Source organism: Microtus oregoni, unplaced genomic scaffold (assembly GCF_018167655.1).
Source record: "Microtus oregoni isolate MIOR12 unplaced genomic scaffold, Mior012 000000F_ref0000247, whole genome shotgun sequence".
In the NCBI taxonomy this organism is placed as follows: Eukaryota; Metazoa; Chordata; class Mammalia; order Rodentia; family Cricetidae; genus Microtus; species Microtus oregoni.
In genome coordinates, this window is record NW_024543059.1 from 40,441,012 (window position 1) to 40,464,706 (window position 23,695).

At 37.2% G+C, this 23,695-nt stretch overlaps 1 protein-coding gene across 1 annotated transcript in view; it reads left to right on the forward strand.

The window, feature by feature from the left end:
• Ano5 (anoctamin 5) overlaps positions 1–23,695 on the forward strand; it is an 83,183-nt gene that overhangs the window by 12,931 nt on the left and 46,557 nt on the right. Inside the window, exons 4-5 of the mRNA XM_041650011.1 lie at positions 1,522–1,563; positions 3,667–3,780. Coding sequence (XP_041505945.1) covers positions 1,522–1,563; positions 3,667–3,780 — 156 coding nt within the window. The remainder of the gene's footprint in view (positions 1–1,521; positions 1,564–3,666; positions 3,781–23,695) is intronic.

The following is a 23,695-nucleotide window of genomic DNA, read 5'->3' on the forward strand; positions in this document are numbered from 1 at the left end:
AAAGTAAAAAGTCTCATCAGCTTTGCATCACGTCCTGGGCACACTGGGACATTTTAGCCTTGATTATTTGGCTTAAAGTTGGTTTGCTCAAGTTTCTTCACTACTATGTTTCTGTATGTTTCTCTTCTTATGTACCACGCTAGTCTCTGTGTCAGTATGCACATGAGTGTTAAGGGTTGTGCTTTATCTTAAAAGTAGATGATAATAATAACTGTTTGGTTGCTTTTTCTTTCGCTGTCACTAATAGTGCCAAAACTTGAACCCAGGACCATCTAGACAAACATTCTACCATTAAATCACATTTCCTTTCACTGGACTTCTTCTGTGGCCTTTCCTTCCCCCCTCCTTCCTCCATCAGCATCACATCATAGATATTTATTTTATATCTTGTGTTATAAGCTCAATAATATTTTATTTCATTGCATTAGAGAGCATTTTAGTGAAATTGGTATAACTTGGACACACTCCATGATTGTGTTCTGTTTTATTCTTTGTTTTTTTCTTCATTTTTGATACTACAAGATACTGCAGATTCATCTTGTACATTTCTAGCCTCAATCTGAGAATGAATCACTGCTCCAGAGAACTTTTGTTCTCTTTACAACCAGTCAGCATGAAGTGCATCTGTGTCAGACAAGATCTTTTTAGACGTGTTCAAAGTAGGATGCTTTGAGGAGCAGTTGTACAGATTGTCGTAGTGCAGGAGATTCCCAACATACACAGGTATAGCAACCACGGACCCAGTGCAGCCCATAAGACCAGGGAACAGAGAGAAATGGACTGTTTCCGGAACCCAGAAGGGGAAAATCAAGTAATAAGACACTCTTGAATTCAAATATAGGACAGTGAGGAGGAAAGAAGCCTGGCTTGTAGCTGGAGTATCACTGGGCTATTTTTCTAAAATGAATGTATTTTTTTTAAATTTATGTTTCTCTTCTTTTTTCATTAATGACCTGTACCTTTAGTGTTCTTTTTAAGAAATAGGGGTAGGACTGACAGTTCTGTGGTGTGTATGATGCTTAAGGGGAGGAAGGATTCAGCCGAACAGTCACCACCAGAAATGGAGAGTTTACCAGCTTCCCTGTAGCACAGCAATGGTGGGCAAGATGCGAGAGAAACTCATGAACACAGGCTCTCTGAGGGGCAGCGTCTATGCAGGCATTAGGAGTGTTTTGGTGTCATGATGATTTGGAATAACTAATTCTGGAGCTTGTTATAGTTACCCATGCCTGGTGTCAAGGCAGAGCAGGTCTCGCTAAGTCAGAACCATCTCAACAACAACACCTGCTCCAGCCCGACATCCATACTGTGAAGCCAGGGTTAGCTATGATAAACTCTTTCCACGTAGGTGGTGGCTGTACTTTCAGGAAGTAAACCCTTCATCTTAGGGAACAGCAGTCTTGCTCCAGGGCTGGAATGTCTCGCCATAGCCGTTCACCACAGAGCACAGCTTTATTGATGGGTGCCTGTGTGTTGAAGCCCAAAAGGATTTGTGTTGACTCTCCAACGGTTGCTCCACAGCCTCAGAAGCGATTCAATTTGTTCCTGAGGAGGCGTCTGATGGTAAAACAGTGATGGCTGCTGATGCCTGTACCTGAGTGTCTGCAGTAACAGCCTGGATGCTTTCTGAATACTGAGTTCAATTCCATGAATGCTGTACACACGGGGGGAGGGGGGGGCTTGATCACTGATTCCCAGTTATCAGGCAATTGGCATTTAATCATGGTAATCCTCAAGTCTTTTCTGTTTGATGAGCCTACTTCCTAAAAACATACGTACAAACACACACACACACAGTGTAAATAACTTCAAAGGCTCAGGAGTCATCAGGATTATAAATGATAGGAAGCTAGATCCTAACTGTGTATTGCTTTGTAGTAACTGGGCATCTTTAAGGACAAGTATACACACAAATATATATACTAAAGTGTGTTCTTCATGTCATGTTTTCAGTAAAATAAAAGCATGATGTATTTTAATGACATCGACTTGTCTGTAAAAAAAAAATTGAGTGGACTTTTTTCTGCTCCATTTAGCTCTTAATCAGTTCTTTTAAGAATCTTAAGGCTTGGGGCTGGAGAAAAGACTCCGTGTTTACGAGAACTGGCTGCTTTTGCAGAAGTCCAGGGTTGAACCTCAGCAACCATCATGGCTCACAATCATCTGTAACTCCAGACCTAAGGGAATCCTATGGCTAGCCTTCTGAGAACTATAAACTCTTCTAAAAACAGGAATGATTTCCCCAAGGTTCTACTGTGCACATCCTGGTTGTCACAAAACGAAAGATGGATGTTATTTTGCTTTCTGAGTTTGTCTTTGATTATATGTGGACTAAACTTTGCCTCTCTTGGCTTCCACACATTTTGGCGAACTTTATCAAATACGTTCATTTTGCAGTGATGTGCAACAATAGCAGTGAGTGTTTCATTTACTTTTTCTCCTTTTTAAAACTCACTTGAGGTAGAGGAGCTTTTCCCCCTCAGGTTTTCCTTTCCTTTATGAAAGGGGAGGGGCTCTGGGTCTTCTTCTAGAGACAGGCAGACAAGTCAAGCCTTTGAATTAAATTTTTTCTGATACTTTGTCTATTCTCCTTAGATATTTTTGTGTTTAGTTTCACCACTTTTATCCTCATAAGCCTTAAGTGCCTCTTCTTCCTCCACCACAGGCACCAGTGACCCATAGGCAAATAGAATTACTGTGTTCACAGACCTCAGATCAAGCCCAAGATTTCTGGCCCTTTTATGAGAAATCTCAGCTGAGCTGAAAAGTGTGGACCAGCACAAGGCCTGTAGAAGGTGCTCAGGAGTTAGCAGATATACCTGCTAAAAAAAAAAAAATCAAGGGATCTAGCTCTCATTTACCAGTTCCAGTAAGCAACTGGGAGACCTCCTACCAACCTTTGCATGATGCTGAGCCTCTCACAAGGGACTGTCGCTCAAAAGTACATAGTATTGTACCTTTCCCATGAATGGTGAGGAAGAAAATCAAATGTGAAATCTTTTTTTCCCCTGAAATGCTCAGTGCTGTTTTTGTTTGTTGTTTTCTTTTGCTATCACAAAAGGGAAGGAATTCATGAGCTGCACGTCATGTAAAAGGTGAACATGTAATTTTGATTATTTGAGAAAATTCATAAAATCATAAAGAAAGATGGGTTGTGGCTCACTTAAGACACTGATGACAGACATCTGTAGGACTTAGCCATGGTGATGCTGCTTGCCCACTCCCTGCTTCTGATTCTTAACTGCACCTTGGTTTTTGACTGCGCCCTGAAAGAAATGTGTAATAATGCCAGACTTAGTAGACTAGTTGGTGTGGTGTTCAATTAAAACCACACATTTCTGTCTGAGTATGTATTTTGCTGTCTGTGTATGAGTATATTCATCTTATATTTTGGTCTACTTGCAGCATTTTTGTGAAAGCATGTGGTTAATGTGCTTTGCATGAACTTAAAACATTTCAGCCTGTCTTGAGTATGTATCATTTAAGCCTCTCTGTGAAATTTTATGTTAAAAAAGGAATCTAATTTCTGTCATGTTTTGGTTTGCTTGCTGTGTTGAGTATGGAAAAAAAATAAAGTGGTGGCCAAGTTGCAATGATTTTTCTTCAAGTTTTTGCCTTCTGAAATTACACAATAATGTAAAATCATGTTAATTATGTCTTCTACAGTTTCAAAGAAGCGAACAAAGCAAAGATTCAATCTTCTTCAATGATGGAGTTAGGCAGATCGACTTTGTCCTTTCTTATGTGGAAGATGTGAAGAAAGATGCAGAGCTAAAGGCAGTAAGTGCTTATCTGGGAGAAGCAGAAAAGAAAGATGAATATTCTAAGACAGAACTGACTGAGAATCTACTGAGGATGCAGCGTTTATCAGTTAACATTTACTTCCTGAATATTTTGGACTTGATAACTGAGTTAACTTCTTTCTTCCTCCCTTCCCCTCCCTTATTCTCCCACTTCTCTTTCTTCTATGTGACTGACATCAATTTCATGCACCTTGCTTTAGATATTAAGTGTGACCCCACAAATAGAGGTTTTATCTCTGAATCTGTACAGTGGTTCTCAACCTTCCTAATGCTGCAATCCTTTAATAAAGTCCCTCATGTTGTGGTGATCCACAACCATAAAACTATTACATTGCTGCTTCATAACTGATATTTGCTACTGTTATGAATCATAATGTAATTATCTGATACACAGGATAGCTGATATGTGACTTCCAAAAGGTTAGAAACCATAGGTTAAGAACCACTGATCTACATACTCATAAGCACACACACACACACACACACACATGTATATACACACACATATATTAATCAGGTTCTAGTGTTAATCAGGTTCTAGTCCTCTTGTGAGTTTTCTATTCATAACTATTATCCTAATAATGTCATCTATCTGCTTTTGGTTTCAGGGAAGTAACATAATTTTCCTTGGGCTTTAGCTGGCTTTTCTCTAGCTGTAGAACTAATGCCTTACAGGGTGAACTGTTGACAGAGGTTTCTGTCCTGCTCAATTCCACAGCCTTTTACTCTCTTTTAGTGATTCTGATAATGTCCAGTGAAATGTCTTTCTGGTTCTTGATTAAATTTTAATGATTCATTCAGGGAAATAAAAGTCAGAATCAGTAAATAAATTTAAAAAAGAACCGTTGATCTACTATCTCCTTCTAATATTCAGTTTTCATCTTCAAAATGTGTATATATTTGATATAATAAAAAGATAGCTTTTGTGTTGAGCTCTAATCCTGGTTCTACCACTAATTGCTTCCTGAGTTTATTATTTTTGCTTTAATGCCTCTAAGACGGCAAGGTAGGTTCACAACACCAAGTATGTTGTCTTATTCCTTGTCCCATCCCCAGGTGCTCAGAATGCTGTTAGGCTTTGATGAGTGCTCCATATTTGAAATGATGAATAAGAGACTTGATCTCCATGTATAAGGATTTATATGTGTTGAAATATTGTAGACATATATGTGCAGGTATTTATTTAAATGCTGAAACATTACACAGGTAATAACTTGAAAATGGAGTGTCATCCCCAGAACCTGAACTTACTTAGCTTTGCATCTTTCTACCCTGTCTGAGGAACCATCTACTAATGCCTCTGAGATCCATAGACAAAAGTCATCTTTTTATCTTTTTATATTTTCTATGGATGATCCCTTCACACCCGACCCTTTCTTGAGGATCTCTGCTTCTCATGATCATCTTCTTTTCCAATAGGGACAGTACAAGCTGAGAGACTTGTTGACTTTCTTCTTCCTCTTTTCTTCCTAAAATTTCCGAGTTGTGAATCTCAGAAAATTGACTTTATTTCCTGTTGTGAGGGAGTGGGCCCACTTGTTTGTCCTGGCCACCTGCCTTGGATAGCCCCCAAAATAACCATACAGAAACTGTATTAATTAAATTACTGCTTGGCCCATTAGTTCTGGCCTCTTATTAACTAACTCTCACATCTTGATTTAACCCAATTCTATTAATTTGTATTTTGCCATGTGGCGGTGGTTTACCAGCAAGATTCTAACTGGCGTCTGTCTCAGGCAGAGAATCCATGGCTTCTCTGACTCTGCTTTCTTCCTCCCAGAATTCAGTTCCATTTTTTCCACCTACTTAAGTTCTGCCCCTGTCAGGCCAAGGCAGTTTCTTTATTCACTAACCAATACAAGCAGCATATAGAAAGAAGGACTTCCTATAACATTTCCCCATTTCTGTTTAAACAAAAAGGAAGGCTTTAACTTTAACATAGTAAAATTGCATATAACAAAACAGGTAGCAAACAAGAATTATAGTTACAATATTTATATCTACTTTATCTTTTACCATAACTAAGTAAAGCTATATTATTACTATTTATTTTTCAGTTCCATCAAAGACTCTAGAAGGATATAATATTACCTAAGTAAACAGGAAGTACATTTTAAGTACTCCTAAAGTTCTTCTGTACCATTAGGACATCCATCTTTAGCCCACAGGCCCATAATATCTAGCAGACCTTTTCATGAAGCAGGAAAATTCAAAGACAGTTCAGTCACTTCTGTATCCTGCAGAATGTCTCACAGACATTCATTAGGTGAAATATCATCTCACCTTTAGGCAAGTTCAGCAATCATTTCTCTGCATGTCATGCATGTCCAATGAAGCAGTCCAGGCAAGAGCAGTTTCTTGCCCAAATGGCTAAGAAGCCTCTTCAATGCCCATGTTCCTCTCAAAGTAGCTTGGTGCTTCTCACTGTCATGAAAAGTTCTAAGTTCTTAAAGGTTTTAAATGCCATATTCTGAAGGTCTCTGAAAGGTTTGAAGAATACCTAACTGAAATATATCTCTATACATCTAGAAAATCTAACTAACATGATTACAAGCTTGACTATTATAGATGATTATCCATTAGCCTATATTTCTCAATTATACATTACATCTTTTAAGTGAACTACACAATTACAACACTTAAATCAAGAGCAGAAATATACATATAATAAGATTGATCTTAAATTTGTATCAATAAACCAAGATCCATACCGATGCAAATTATTTATATCTATATCATATCCCCTTTAAATGCAAAAGAACATTTATAAACAATATTTGGGAATATGGGCATAGTTTTTTCTCTCCAAACTGCTTCTTGCTGTATGGGTGCACTGTTAATCTGGTCTTTCGTGCTGTATCCTGTGTGCCAGGTTCATCTCAGTCAGCAATTGGGTGAAGAAATTTTTTGAGGGTGTTTATGACAACCTTTCAGGAGGCCTTGGTCTATGAAACCATATTTGCCTGTAGGCAATCCACATTTTCTCTTCCTCTGTGAAAACACAAGAAGAACCTCTTTTCCCAAGAAACATGTTCTTAGACCCAAATTCTGAAGTCAAGATACCTTTATAATATACATGCTGGTTTAGCTAAGCAGCCCATACAATGAAATATCTCTGTACTTAGTTCCTTCACAGTTGAAATATTCAAAGATAACAAAATATACATAATCCAGATTCTCTGTGAATTTTCCATTTTTATGTGGCTTATTTTTTTACTCCTTTTTATCTATGAATGTCTATAATCTGTCCCTTTAAAGACTTGACTCCCTTTTTAAACATTATTTTATGACTCTCTATACTCTTTTTCTTCCTTCTCCCGAGGTTGTGTACATTTATCGAATACTGTGACCCATTTAAAGGTCTTTTATGTCTAAATCAGTCCTATTGCGAATCTGTAATTCTTTACTGTCCAGGAGCACTTCTTAAAACGCTAAGCGCTTCTTAAAACCTTAAATTGTGCCATTAGTAGGGGTAATATGGTACCACAGCAAAATCCTGTGTCAAACTCGTTTTCTGTTTTTGTTTTGTTGTTGTTGTTGTTTTTCTAGAATTCCTTTTTAAGCTTTCTCAGGCTTTACGTGGATATAGTTGACCACGTTGGAGTTCCAATTAAAAGGAGAAGGAATACAGTTTCTGTGTGATTATTTCATGTGTAAACTAGCCAGGTGGCTGGGACAGGCAAGTGGGCCCTCTCCCTTACAACATTTTCCTTATCCACCCAGGCTCCTCGCTATTTCTGCCACTGTTTTTTCTGCCTCACTGCCATTCTCTCCTCCAACGCTCCTTTCTAATGACTCATGAATATAACACATGCATGAATGTGAATTTTGTCATTTGTCATTTCTGTTATTAAATGTCTTTTACCAACACTCTTAGCTTTTATTTAACCACCCATTCTCCAAAATTATATCACTGTAAGTGACTGAAACTCTGTAAGTTTGTTTGATTTGCTTTTTTTAACCCACCTCCCAATTATTCATGCTCATAAACTTTTTTCATCACACAGACCATTAAAGATACTATTATATTGCCATAGTTTTCTTCCTTCCTCCTTTGAAACACAATTAATAAAAACTAAGGGTCAGAAATTGGGATTCAACCTGAAGATCTGAAAAGCAAAACAACCATCCACTAGCTCTCACCTTGACCTTGCCTCCAGGAATCTCAGAATAAGACTGCGTGTTAAGAGCTGTCTCCTCCCATTTTATAATCTTCTCTAGGGCTGGGATTAAAGGCATGCATGACTGGGATTAAAAGCGTGCATCAACGAATTACTATGACAACTAGTGTGGCTACTGGGATTAAAGGTGTGCATGTCATTGTGGCTACTAGGATTAAAGTTATGTGTTACCATAACCTGGTCTGGAAGGCTATCCAGTAGGACTGTTTTATTCTCAGATCTTTAAGCAGTCTTTATTTATTAAAATACAACTGAAATACCAGTACATTCCCCCTTTTTGTCTAAAATAAAAAAGAATATAACTAATATCAGAAAACTATATACAGTAAGTACAATGACTATGTACTCTATATAGACAATAAATACATCAACAATGTCTAGTCCATTTGCATTTGACAAATTCAGAGAAAATATTTTGTATCTGTTCCATCTTGGTAAGTCCAAAGTCTTATACCTAATTTACTTTCTATCATAACTTGCTTTCTGTGTCTGGTAAGCTATTAACTATAGCTGTCTAATCTTTAACTCCCTTAAAGACCCAAGAAGGAAATAATATTAACTCAGTAAGCAAGAAGTGCAAACAAGCGACTTCCAAAAAATGTGAGTAATGACAGAAACAGCTCGCTGCCTGGACTTTCACCAAAGTTCCTCTGCAATGTTGGGGCATCCATCTTTGGCCTACAGGCTTAGCATTTTCAACAGACTTTTCTGTGAATCAGAATATTTTGTGTCCTTGTTTAATTAGGACAGCATAATGTCAGCAGTTAAGGCAGGGACATTTTCTTGCCCAGTGGCTTACTTTTGCCACAAAGAAAGTAAACTCCAGAAAGTCTGGTAGAACTCTTTACTAAAACCATCTGGTCCCGTACTTCATATTTATTCATTTATTTATTTTTGGTTGATTAGGAAACTTTTAATGACTGCTTCTATTGCCTTAGGAATTATCATTCTATTCAAATTGTTTATCTGATCTCCATTTATCCATTTATCTATCTGTCAAGCAATTTGTACATTTCTCTTAGATTTTCCAATTTTGTGGAGTAAAGTTTTTTTGAAATATATATAAAAGAAAATGGCAGCTTAGAATGCAAAAAAGTACTCGGACTTTTATAGCTTAGCTCAGACTTTCATTCTTTTTTTTAAATTTTTATTGAGTTCTACATTTTTCTCTGTTCCCTTCCCTGCCATTCCCATTCCTCTTCAATGCTCCCCCAAGGTTCCCATGCTCCCAATTTGCTCAGGAGATCTTGTCTTTTTCTACTTCCCATATACATTAGATCTATGTAAGTCTCTCTTAGTGCCCTCATTGTTGTCTAGGTTCTCTAGGATTGGGGTTTGTTGTTGTATTAGGAGCAATGGCCCCTTGTTCCAACCGGCCCAGCTACCTTACACCCAAAATAACCAAGCGGAAATTATATTAATTAAATCACTGCCTGACCCATTATTTTTAGCTTCTTATCAGCTAACTCTCACAGCTTGATTTTACCCATTTCTAATCATCTGTATGTCACCATGGGGTCGTGGCTTTCTGAGAAAGATTCAGCAGGTCTAACCTAGTGGCTGGCTCCATGGTGGCTGTCTGACTCTGCTTTGTTCCTCCCAGAATTCAGTTCTCTTTTCCCCGCCTACCTAAGTTTCTGCCCTACCAAAAGGCCAAGACAGTTTCTTTATTTGACCAATAAAAGCAACACATAGAAAGAAGAACCTTCCACACCAGTTTTTAGGCTAGTTTTCTTTGCTTTATGTTTAAAAACCATCTATGAGTGAGTACATGTGATAATTGTCTTTCTGGGTCTGGGTTACCTCACTCAAAATAATGTTTTCTAGTTCCATCCATTTTCCTGCAAAACTCAAGCTATCATTTTTTTCTGCTGTGTAGTACTCCATTGTGTAAATGTACATTTTCCTTATCCATTCTTTGGTCGAGGGGCATTTAGGTTGTTTTCAGGTTCTGGCTATGACAAACAAAGCTTCTATGAACCTAGTTGAGAAAATCTTTGTGGCATGATTGAGTATCTTTTAAATATATACCCAAAAGTGGTATTACTGGGTCTTGAAGAAGGTTGTTTCTCATATTTCTAAGAAATCACCCCACTGATATCCAAAGGGGTTGTACCAGCTTGCATTTCCACCAGCAATGCAGAAGTGTTCCCTTTCCCCCACAACCTCTACAGCATAAGCTGTCATCAGTGTTTTTGACCTTGGCCATTCTTACAGGTGTAAGATGGAATCTCAGAGTAACTTTGATTTGCATTTATCTGATGACTAAGGATTTTGAACATTTCCTTAAGTGTCTTTCAGATATTTTAGATTCCTCTGTTGAGAGTTCTCTGTTTAGGTCTGTACTCCTATTTTTTTTTTTTTTTTGGATTATGTGATCTTTTGGTGTCTGATTTTCTGAGTTCTTTGTATATTTTGGAGAGCAGACCTCTGTCTGATGTGGGGTTAGTGAAGATCTTTTCCCATTATGTAGGCTGTCATTTTGTTTTGTTGACTGTGTCCTTTTCTTTACAGAAGATTTTCAGTTTCAGGAGGTCCCATTTATTAATTGTTTCTCTCAGTATCTGTGCTACTGGGGTTATATTTAGGAAGTGGTTCCCTGTGCCAATGCACTCAAGTGTACTTCCCATTTTCTCTTCTATATGGTTCAGTGTGGCTGGCTTTCTGTTGAGGTCTTTGATCCGTTTGGACTTGAGTTTTGTGCATAGATATGAGTCTATTTTCATTCTTCTACATGTTGATATCCAGTTATGCCAGTACCACTTATTAAATATGCTTTCTTTTTCCATTTGATATTTTTTGTTTCTTTATCAAAGATCAGGTGTTCAAAGATGTGTGGAATGATATCTATTTGGTTCCATTGGTCCTCCTGTCTTTTCTTATTCCAATACCAGGCTGTTTTCAGTACTTTAGCTCTGTAGTAGAGTTTGAAGTCAGGGATTGTGATGACTCCAGAAGTTCTTTTATCGTATGGAATTGTTGTTTTTTTTGTTTTGTTTTGTTTTGTTTTGCTTTGCTTTTCCATATGAAGTTGAGTGTAGTAAGAAGAGCGGCGGGCTGTGTCCCACCACCCAGTAAGCTTGTACCCTGAATTAACAACACACAAATTGTATTCATTTAAACACTGCCTGGCCCATTATTTCTAGCCTCTTATTGGCCAACTCCTGATCCAACCCATTTCTAATAATCTGTATGTCTCTATGAGGTCACGGCTTACCGGCATGAGTCTAACCAGCATCCATCTTGGGAAAGAGAATCATGGCATTTACCACACTTCCCTTCTTCCCAGAATTCTATTCTGTCTACTCCACCCACTTAAGGGCTACCCTATCAAAAGGCCAAGGCAGTCTCTTTATTCAACCAATGAAAGCAACACATCCTACACCATTTCCCCTTTTCTGTTTAAACAAAAAGGAAGGCTTTAACATAGTAAAATACATATAACAGATATCAAGCAAGAATTACAGTTAAAATATTTAGATATATTTTATCTTTTATTATAACAATGGGAAACTATAACTATGGCTTTTTATTCTTCAACTCCATCAAAGACTCCAGAAGAATATAATATTCCCTAAGTAAACAAGAAGTAAGCAACTTCCAAAACTCTAGAATTGACAGAGACATCTTGCTGCATGTACAGTCACCCAAAATTCTTCTGTACCATTGGGGCATCCACCATTGGCCTTCAGGATTATAGTATCCAGCAGACATTTTCATGAAGCAGGAAATTTTAAAGATAGTTCAGTCACTTTCTTTTGTATCCTGCAGAATGTCTCACAGACTCTCTTATGAATCAAGAACCCCAAAGTAACATCTCATCTTTAGGCAAGTTCAGCAGTCTTCTCTCTGTGGATTCTTTGTGTCCAGTTTATGCAACAGTCCAGGCAAGAGCAATTTCTTGCAAAAATGGCTAACCAACTCCATGAGCAGCCTCTTCGATGCCCATATTCCTCTTGAAGTAGATTGGTGCTGCCAGAAACATATGTGTCTCATTGGCATGAAAAGCCCTAAGTTATTAAAACATTAAATGCCATATTCTGCAGTCTTTGAAAGATATGAAGAATGCCTATCTAACTGAAATATATTTCTGTATATCTAGAAAATCTGACTAACATGAATATAAGCTTGATTATTATTGATGATTATCTAATAACAACCTATATTTCCTAATTATACATTACATTTTTAAATGAACTACACAATCACAATACCTTAATCAAGATCAGAGAAGCACATATAACAAAATTGACCTTAAACTTGTATCAATAAATCAAGATTTATACCAATGCAAATTATTTATATCTATATCATATCCCCTTTAAATGTAAAAGAACATTTACAAACAGTATTTGGGAATATGGGCACAGTTATTTCTCTCCAAACTGCTTCATGCTGAATGGGGGTGCTGTTAATCAGGCCTTTCATGGTGTATCCTATGTGCTAGGTTCATCTCTGTCATCAGTTGAGTGAAGTAATTTTCTGAAAGTGTTCACAGCAATCTTTCAGGAGGGCGTGGTCTATCATACCATATTGGTATAGAAGCAATCCACAGGGTCTCATCCTCTGTGAAAACAAAAGAAGAACCTCTTTTCCAAAGCATCATACCCTTAGATCCAAATTCTGAAGTCATAATACCTTTACAATATCCATTCTGGTTTAGCTTGGCAGCCCATATAATGAGATGTCTCTCTCTACTTAGCTTCTTCACAGTCAAAAAATTTAAAGAAAACACAATAATACATATAATCCAGACTCTCTGTGAATTTTCTATTTTTCCATGGCTTATTTCTCTATACTTCTTTTAATCTATGACTATCTGTACTCTGTCTCTTTAAAGACTTTACCCTTTTTTAAGCATTAACTTTACTTTAGACTTTTTAATACTCTTTTTCTACTCTCTCCCAAGTCTATGTATGTCTGTCTAACACTGCGACCCATTCAGAGGTCTTTTATGTCTGAATCTGTCGTATTGGATTGTCTGTAATTCTCTACTGTCTTGAAGAGCTTTTAAAATGCTAAGCTCTTAAGAATCTAAACTGCGACAATCCCAGTCAAATACAGGTACTGCCTGCTTGCCCACCCAGTCCAACATGGCGAAGCCTCTTGTGTCTCTGAGCTGTGCGCAGTGCACTGCTAGCATGGTGGAGCTGCTCTGGATGTGGGCTCCACCTCTCTCCAATTTCAAAGTGATGAACATACCCTATCTGCTAGCTTTAGGGCCGCCAGGTAGGAGCCACACTCAGCACTTTAACCCTGAGACTGAGCATGGGGTACATAAACTCTTTCTGAGTTACAGCCAAATCTGCCATGCAGAGCACTGTGCAGCCTGGAAACTCTTGGTATGGTGGCAGGAATCCGCCATGCTCTCCCACCTGCCCAAGCCTGATTCCGCCATCTGCCCAGGCAGGAAGAGCTGAGTCACAGGCAAGGTCTCAGCTACTTTTTTCAGTATACCGAGCGGACACACAAACACCCAGACCCACAAATGCTCCATAGCCTGAGTTTGCACCAGCAGTAGGGCCCAGGAAGCAACATTTTAAAACCGCTGGGCTTTTGTTTGTACGGCTGCTGAGTAAGGAAATTTTCTCTTAAAGAAGCTATGGCATGCCACCAGCTGTGCTAAACTTCATATTTATGTCTAGAATTCTTTTTTGAGCCTTTTCAGGTTTTACGTGGTGTTAGTAGACCACGTTGGGTGCCACTCTGTAGTAAGAAGAGCAGTGGGCTGTGTCCTACTGCCTGGCTAGTTTATACCCCCAAAATAACAACACACAAATTGTATTCATTTAAACACTGCCGGGCCCATAATTTCTAGCCTCTTATTGGCCAACTCTCACATCCTGATCTAACCCATTTCTAATAATCTGTATGTCACCACGAGGTCGCGACTTACACGCATGAGTCTAACCAGCGTCCATCTCAGGAAGGAGAATCATGGCATCAGCTACACTTCCCTTCTTCCCAGCATTCTGTTCTGTCTATTTTGCCCACTTAAGGGCTGCCCTATCAAAAGGCCAAGGCAGTCTCTTAATTCAACCAATGAAAGGAACACATCCTACATCAGTTGAGTACCATTCTTTCGAGGTATTTGAAGAATTTTGCTGGGATTTTGATGGGCATTGTGTTGAATCCATGGATTGCTTTTGGTAAGATTGCCATTTTTACTATGTTAATTCTGCCTATTCAAGAGCATGGGAGATATTTCTACTTTCTGGTGTCTTTTTCAATATCTTTCTTTAAGGATTTAAAGTTCTTGTCATACAAGTCTTCCACTTGTTTGGTTAGAGTTACTCTGAGATATTTTATGCTATTTGTGGCTATTGTGAAGGGTGTTGATTCTTTGATTTCTTCCACAGACCTTTTATCATCTGTGTACAGGAGGTTACTGATTTTTTTTTTTAGTTAATCTTGTATCCTGCTACATTGCTGAAAGTGTTTATGAGTTGTAGAAGTTCCTTGGTAGAATTTTTGGGATCACTTATGTAAACTATCATATCATCACCAAACAGTGAGAGTTTTAATTCCTCTTTTTTTATTTGTATCCCCTTGATCTCATTTTGATGTGTGATTGCTCTAGCTAAGACCTCAAGAACTATATTGAATAGATATGGAGAGAGTGGGCAACCTTGTCTTGTTCCTGATTTCAGTGTAATTGCTGTGAGTTTCTCTCCATTTAGTTTGATATTGGCTGTTGGCTTGCTGTATATTGCCTTTATTATGTTTAGGTAAGTTCTTTGTATCCCTTCTCTCTGCAAGACCTTTATCATGAAGGCATGTTGTATTTTGTCAAAGCTTTTTTGACATCTAATTCAATAATCATGTGGTTTTTATTTTCAGTTTGTTTATATGGTAGATTATGTTGACAGATTTTTGTATGTTGAACCATGCCTGCATCTGTGGGATGAAGCCAACATGGTCATGGTGGATGATGGTTCTGATGCGTTCTTGGATTCAATATGCCAGTATTTTGTTTAGTATTTTTGCATCAATATTCATGAGTGAGATTGGTCTGTTATTCTCTTTCTTAGTAATGTCTTTCTGTGATTTGGGTATCAGGGTAATTGTAGCCTCATAAAAAGAGTTTGGCAATATTCCCTCTGTTTCTATTGTGTGGAATAATTTGAGGAGTATTGGTATTAGTTCTTCTTTGAAAGTCTTGTAGAATTCTGAGCTGAAACCATCTGGCCTGGGCTTTTTTTGGTTGGGAGATTTTTGATGACTGTTTCTGTTTCTTCAGCAGTTATAGGTCTGTTTAATTTTATTATCTGGTCTTGATTTAATTTTGGTAAGTGATATTTATCCAGAAAGTTGTCCATTTCCTTTAAGTTTTCCAATTTTGTGGAGTACAGGTTTTCAAAACACGACCTGGTGATCCTCTGTATTTCCTTCATGTCTGCTGTTATATCCCCCTTTTCATTTATGATTCTGTTAATTTGGATATTCTCTCTCTGCCTTTTGGTTAGTTTGGATAAAGGTTTGTCTATTTTGTTGATTTTCTCGAAAAACCAAGTCTTTGTCTCATTGATTCTTTGTATTGTTTTCTTTGTTTCTATTTTGTTGATTTCAGCTGTCAATTTGATTATTTCCTGTCATCTAGGTCTCTTAGGCATGTTTATGTCTTTTTGTTCTAAAATTTTCAAATGTTTTGTTAATTCACTAGTGTGGGATTTTTCCAGCTTCCTTATGTAGGCGTTTAGTGCTATGAACTTTCCTCTTAACACTGTTTTCATTGTGTCTCATAAATTTCTTTATGTTGTATGGTCATTTTCATTGAAGTCTTATTTTTCCCCTTTATTTCTTCCTTGATCCATTGATGATTCTGGTGAGTATTGTTTAATTTCCACGTATTTGTAGGTTTTCTGGAATTATTATTGCTGTTGACTTCTGGTTTTATCCATGGTGAACTGATAAGATATTTGGGTTATTTTAAATTTTTTGTATTTATTGAGGTTTGTTTTGTTATTATATATGTGGTCAATTTTTGAGAAGATTCTATGAGGTGCTAAGAAGAAGGTATGTTCTTTTCTGTTTGGATGAAATATTTTATATATGTCTGTTAAGCCCATTTGAGTCATAACATTTATTAGTTCTCTTATTTCTCTGTTCATTTTTTGTCTGATTGACCTGTCCAGTGGTAAGAGGGGAGTGTTGAAGTCTCCCACTATTAGTGTGTGGGGTTTAATGTGTGATTTAAGCTTTAGAAGTGTTTCTTTTACATATATGGTGCCCTTTTATTTCGAGCATAGATGTTCAGTATTGAAATTTCGTCTTGATGAATTTTTTCTGTGACTGATATGAAATGATCTTCTTTGTCTCCTTTGACTGATTTTGGCTTGAAGTCTATTTTGTTAGATATTAAGATAGCTACACCCACTTGTTTCTTAGGTCCATTTGATTGGTACAGTTTTTTCCAACACTTTACTCGAGATGATGTCTGTCCTTGGTGTTTAGATGTGTTTCTTGTATGCAGGACAAGGTTGGATTCTGTGCATTTTTAAGGTAAATTCACTCTATTTACATTAAGGGATATTAATGACCAGTGATTGCTACCTCCTGTTGGTTTAGTTTTCATTGTCGGTGATGTTAATTTGTGTGTTTTTGTTTTCTTTGGGATTTTTGCTTTGTGACCATCAGTTGTCTGTGTTTTTGTTGGTGTAGCCATCTTCCTTGGGTTGGAGTTTTCCTTCTAGTATTTTGTGTAGGACTGGGTTTGTGACTAAGTATTGGTGAAACCTAGATTTGTCATGGAATATCTTGTTTTGTCTTTCTATGGTGATTGACAGTTTTGCTGGGTATAGTAGTCTGGGCTGGTGTAGGTGGTCTCAATGTCTGCATAATGCTTAACCATGACATTCTGACTTTCATTGTCTCCAATGAGAAGCCAGGTGTAATTCTGATAGGTCTACTTTTATATGTTACTTGGCCTTTTTCCTTTGCAGCTCTTAATATTCTTTCTTTACTCTGTATGTTTTGTGTTTTGATTATTATGGGCAAGAGAACCTTTTTGGGGATCTAGTCTGTTTGGTGTTCTATAAGCTTCTTGTATCTTCATAGGCATATCTTTCTTTAGGTTGGGAAAGTTTTCTTCTATGATTTCATTAAACATATTTTCTGTGCTTTTGAGTTGAAATTTTTTTCTAATACATATTATACTTAGATTTGGCCTTTTCATAGTATCCCATATTTTCTGAATATTTTGGGTTGAGCTTTTCTTAGATTTAATGTTTTCTTTAACTGATGAGTCTGTTTCCTCTTTTGTATCTTCAGTGCTTCAGATTCTCTCTTCCATCTCTTGTATTCTGCTGTTCATACTTGCGTTTGTGGTTCTTGATCATTTTTTCATGATTTCTGTTTCTTTTATTACTTCGGCTTGTGTTTTCTTTATTCTCTCTATTTCAGTTTTCAAGTCTTGAATAGTTCCTTTTATATGTTTGATTCATTTTTCTTGGTTTTCTTTAAGTGGTTTGCTGCTGTCTTCCAATTTTTTGTTTGTATTTTCCTCCATTTCTTTAAGGGAATTTTTCACTTCCTCTTTAAGAGTTTCAATCATTCTCCTGAAGTTATTTTTTAGGTCCTTTTCTTCTGCTTCATCTATATTTGGTTGTTCATTTCTTTCTGTTTTAGGGTCTTCAGGTTTTACTGGCATTGTTTTGCTCTTTGTGGTGTTGCATGTGTTCTTACCTTTTCTACTCATCTTTTCCTCTAATAGGTGTGGTTGGAGCTTTCTGAGATTCTGTTGAATAATATTCTAGGTGCCAGTGGTTACTTCCCTGTACCTGTTCTAGTGGAGATCACTGACTCTGGATCAGGTCATTGGCTAAATCCTGGTCTGCCAGTGTCCCAGGACTCCTAAGTTGGCATTTTCAAAAGCCAGAAATTCAATAAGGACTCCTCTATCTTCCTATTCTATAGCCTTAGTTAATCTTTGTAAAAAGTCACTAAAGAGTTCTCTTTGGCCTTCTTTAACTCTAGTATATATTCAATTCTTTTTCTTAGTTCTTGAATCCTTCCCCAAGCATTTACCTCTTTGGCATAGGTAAAGGATGTGCCCATCATAAAGAGCTTGATCCTGCAGAGAAGCATAAGTGCTCTTACCAAGAATTTGATCTTGGGAAGCCTCAAATCCTTTGTTCTTCTCTGGTGTCCTAAAATTTTTGCCTTTTCTCTCCATTAGCATCTCCACAGCAGTTGTGGCCCATCTTCTAGGATTGCTGATACCAGTCATGTGTGATAGCCTTATTGCTGGAAACACACATTTTCACCATCTCCATAACAAATGGTGAATACAAGTCATAAGATACTAGTGCTTATTTAATTTCCTTTAGATCATTCATACCTATAGGTTTCCATTCACATTCTTTGAATGCTTTAGGGTATTTAATGCTGTATGGTTTTTTAGAGGTGATTACAGGATAAGTAGCTAAAACCCTTGGTATGTCATCTCTGACTCTGAAAGGTAATAGTGATGTTAAATCCTGCCCTTTTACCTCCACCTCCCTTTATCAGTTCTGATAATTTCCTCAATCGTTTCAAATCTTTTTACCACTGTTTTTGTAAAGAATTAATCTCTTGACCTGTGAATATATCTAATGATTTAAATGACTCACATAACCTCTGGGCCTCATTCTACATGTATGATTTCAAGGTATAAAATTTATCCAATAATGATAACTTCTCATCCTTGGATAGTACTTGGATGTTGTGCAGAATACCTTCCTGAAGAGATACTCTATCTGCTAACTTAACATAACTTTTTAACAGATTTTGATTGTCAAATTCAAATTTATGAATTCTTTCAGATAATTTTTCAACACTCTTTATCATGACTTGAACTTTTCTGGAAAATTAATAATATCCTTTTCAATGGTATTAATTTTTTTAGCTAACTTTTGATTTTTGATGATATGCATACTGTCAGCTAACTGGTCATTATTAGTCCATAAAGACTGTATCATTTCCAAAAGTACTTCATTCTTGGCTCTGTTATGATACCATTTTTAAAGGATATAATATGAAAAACAAAGGTAAGTCATATTATTAAGTAAATGGATGCATCAGAAAAACAATATAAGCCCTGCAGAATATCATCTATGATATAATGGAAAGATTATTAAATTCCTTGATGGTGATATTTTCTACAATTATATAACTTCCAAATTTATTTATTGATTGACTTATTAATCAAATGAACCTATGTTTGTTATGAGATCTCAGTAAATTGTTTTCTGGGAATATAAACCAGAAGCTGTTCAAGTCACAGCATAACAGGGGGCGGGGGAGTGTGCACGATCCTAGGAAATTGCCAAGTCACTATGCAGCAGGTCTCCCAAAGGGGTAGCTCTGCTCTGGCAGGGTTTTGGCAGAAAAAATACTTATTAGGTAAAATCATGCCAAGTGGATAGGGATGGGAAACCTTTGGACATGACCCTTTTGAGCCAGTTTTAGTAGGCATGGAGTTGGAATCCACATGAGTTCCAAATGAAGCACAATTAATAAAAGCTCAGGGTCAGAAACTGGAGTTCAACCTGAAGATCTGAAAAGTAAAACAGCCAGCCACTGGCTCTTACCTCAAACTCAGTCTTAAATGGCTATCCTGCCTCTCAGAATCTCAGAATGAGACTGTGTGTTGAGAGCTGTCTCTTCCCATTTTATAATCTTTTCTAGGGCAGGGATTAAAGGCATACACCACAGGGATTAAAGCCATACACCACCAGATTTCTATGACAACTAGTGTGGCTACTGGGATTAAGGTGTGTGCTATTGTGGCTACTGGAATTAAAGGTGCATGTTATTGTGGCTACTAGGATTAAAGGTGTGTGTTACTATAACCTGGTCTGTAAGGCTGACCAGTGGGACTGTTTTACTGTCAGATCTTCAAGCAGTCTTTATTTATTAAAATACAATTGAAATGCCATTATACTCCCTCTCTTCCTGCATCCACCCATCCATTTGTCTATCCATCCCTCTCTTACTTCTTTCCTTTTGTAAACCTTCTTTAGCAATTGTTGGTTATGGGATGTGTGACATTCTCATATTTGCCTATAACATGTTTTGAACATGCTCACCCATCTGTTTCTTTCTCCCTCTTCCACATCTTTATGTCCCCCTTTCACTCTCACACCCTCTTCACACCATGACAATACTTGTTTTGTTAGTCCAGCCTTCTTCCCTTAACACCATAATCTCCAGTTTCTGATGTATTCATGACACAATTTCATTCTTCTCCATTATGTATATATCATTTGTCCTTGTCCATTCACTCCTCTGTTGTTGTAGTCAGTGTTGTATTGCTGTGAAAAGACACCACGACCACAACAACTCCTATAAAGGAAAGCTTTTAATTGGGGCTTTCTTACAGTTTCAGAGGTTTAGTCCATTATCATCATAGCAGGGAGCATGGTAGCATGCAGGCTGAATGGTGCTGAAAGTGTAGCTGAGAGTTCTACATCTGGATCCACACGCACAAAGAAGAGAGGGAGAGCTACTGGGCCTGGCTTAGGCTCTCAAAGTCATAAAAGCCTCAGGAAGTGACACATATCCTTTAAGAAGGCCACCTAATTCTTCTAAGTATTGCTACTCCCTGATGACTAAGCACTCATATGAGTCTGTGGGGGCCATTATTATTCAAAGCACCACATCTGTTGATGAGCACCCAGGGTGGCTCACTCCATAATTTAGCTTATGTGATACAGCTGCAGTAGATGAGGTTCTGAAAGCATCTTTATAGTAATTGCTCCTTACCCCTCTTATCTTCATCCAGCTTAAGTCTGATAGTCAAAAATTGTTATCACTCTCATATACATGTCTCTATATCCCTTCCCTACATATTATTACTTATTTGCCAAAAAAATCTTTAAATAAAACCTTTAGTGTAGTACATGCAAAGGTCCATGTACCCCATCCTCAAAGTCCATCTCCACATGTAAAGCAATAGCCAAATCTCAGTTCTTCTCTTGCTTAACTAGTGTATTACTAAACATTTTCTAGAGTATCAGAACTGATAGAATGAGTCTCTCTCTCTCTCTCTCTATCTATCTATATACATATATATGTATATATATATATATATATACATATATATGTGATAGAGTTGAATCAGTAGTTAAGAGCATGTACTGCCCTTGCAAAGGACATGACTTCAGTTCCCAGCACACATGTGGGTCAGCTCACAAGTGCCTATCACTCCAGTCCCAGGACATTGATGCCCTCTTCAGGCCTCCACAGCCATGGTACTTACATGTACAAATACATACACAGAAACACAACATAATTTTTTAAAGATATAATGTATATTTTATAAATTAACTCCAAGAATATGTATATAAAAATTGAATTACATAAAAATTAGACACATGCTTTCATCCATTGTTTTTTTAAGATCTATAAGAAGAAGCCTCTAACAGTTAAAATTTTTCCTCACCTAAAATTTTCATTTTATTTTTCCCACACTTTTTCTTACGTAAATTGCTGCCCTTGTGCATCTTCTACTTCTCATCAAATCATTATTTTGTAACAATAAACATAATTAGATTGGTTGGCATATTTTTCTCTTTAGCCATAATATTCTAAGATATAATTTTACGTTGAGTATTGATTAACATTACAGCTATGTGTATTTATGATTAAATGAGCACATATTTGATAGAACATCACTGATATTATACAAAATATAACCAGAAAAATTTTAATGTAAGTAGCCTGGATAACATAAATGCATTGATTGACGAGGTATAGGGACTAATCATTGTTTTCTTCATTTATGCATGAATAAGATCATTCCTAGAATCAAAGAGTTCCGGTCCAATTATGTTCTTTGTTCTTATACATCTTGGTGCAAAGTAAGGTGATTTGGATCAATAGGATGGAATTACTGAATTATAAATTTCTAAAAACCCCTGAGTTTTGTGCAAGTAATTTTAAAAGGTGGATTGAGAGGTAGCTCAGTAGTTAAGGGCATTAGAAGCTCTTGTAGAAACATGTATGTGTGGTTCCCAGCATATACTTGGAGGCTCAGTACTATCCATATCACCAGTCCTAGGAGCCCATATGCCCCCCTTTGTCCTCTGTGGGCACTCCACAAATATGGTGCACAGTCTTAGATGCAGACAGGATACTCACACATATCAAGGTTTATGTTGGGGTTAAGTCCCACTAAAACTCTCAGGATTCAAAACGATTTGCTCTATCAGGCAAAAACCTGACTAATTAGATCTGAGCATAAACAAAATAAATTAAGTAACATAAATCTTTTCATCATATCCCGTTTCTTCTTTCTATGCTCTCTCTAATCACACTGTTTCTTGTTCCTTGCTGCTGCTGTTTTTCTTGCTGTTCTTGCTGCTCTTCCCCCTCGCATGAGGTTTCCAGTTTGTATAACCCACACAGGCATTAAGGATGGTGTCAACATGCACTTCAGAATCATAAAGAAAAAATAGATAGAACCTGAGAAAGAAGCACTCCACAAAAAGATGACACCATTCAGGAAGAGCCAGTATCCAAGAAGAAATACCTGACATTCCAAACCATTAGACAAGATCTGTAGACATTTCTGAACCTTGGACTCCTCTCCCCTCCCCCCAATCTCTATTGGGATAACCAGCTTTGGTAACATCCAGACCTGTTTGTCAGTAAGAGCTGAAAGGCTGTCTTCCTATCTTTTTAAAATCCCTATGTGGTCTATTAGCAAAGGTAATTGTGGGGGACTGACTTTAAGTAGATTTGACTATTAGACCCAAGAGTAAATGTTATCACCCTAAGGCCCCACGGGACAGTCATTCCCTTGCCCATAGAGGAGGGAACTACATTGCTGAGGTATTTTGGGAATGAATTCCATTTTGAAGGGGAGAAGATGCATAGCTTCACAAGGTTTCTGTAAAATTGACAGTAACTATCCAAAAAACAAGTGTTCCTAAAGCTCTACAAGTCAGGTCCCCCACAAGTTGTACACTGTGGGTCTGTCTAAGAATCTGTCAGCTGTACACATACTGTATAGCACCCCTTGCTCCAACATATACACATAAAATAAAAATTAAGAGAATTTTTAAGAAATTTAGAACTATTTCATTAATTACAAAGTAGTAACATTTAAAATAATGTTTAATGATCTGGAATTCACTCTTATTTCTGCCATCCATTCTGTTGAACTCTTAGGGTAGGTGACTGTCTAAGTTACAAAAGCCCTTGTCTTTGCAACTGGAGATTCAGTCACTCTGTTGGTGCTGAATGCAGCATTTTAAATTATTCTCCATTCCTACTGGATTTTTAATTATGTTATATATTCAAGAAATATTTTTAAGTCAAGATAGTTGAGTGGGGATGGTTTTTAGACTTAGGCCCCTTCACATTAACACTGGAAGCAGAAAGGAAACAGAGATTCCTTATTGTGTCTTCCAGAACTTCAATGTAAAGGAACCCATTGATCATAAATGACTCAATACATCCTAGTGAAGCCTTTCAAAGTTCAGTTTTCTGAACTGTTCACAATGAAGGCTGGAAAAGGATTTGTTCAGCAAGGCTTTGTCTAAATCTTACAGTAATTATTTACAAGCCATGATTTGTGGTGAATCTTAACCTTTTTTCTCTAAGTGAAAGTCCTCTTGCTAGTCACGATCAAAAACCACGATGAGATTATGGCCTGCTGTGTCATGTAGAGGGATGCTATAAAATAGTCCCACACTACCTCAGAATTGAGTATAATAAAGGGTCCTT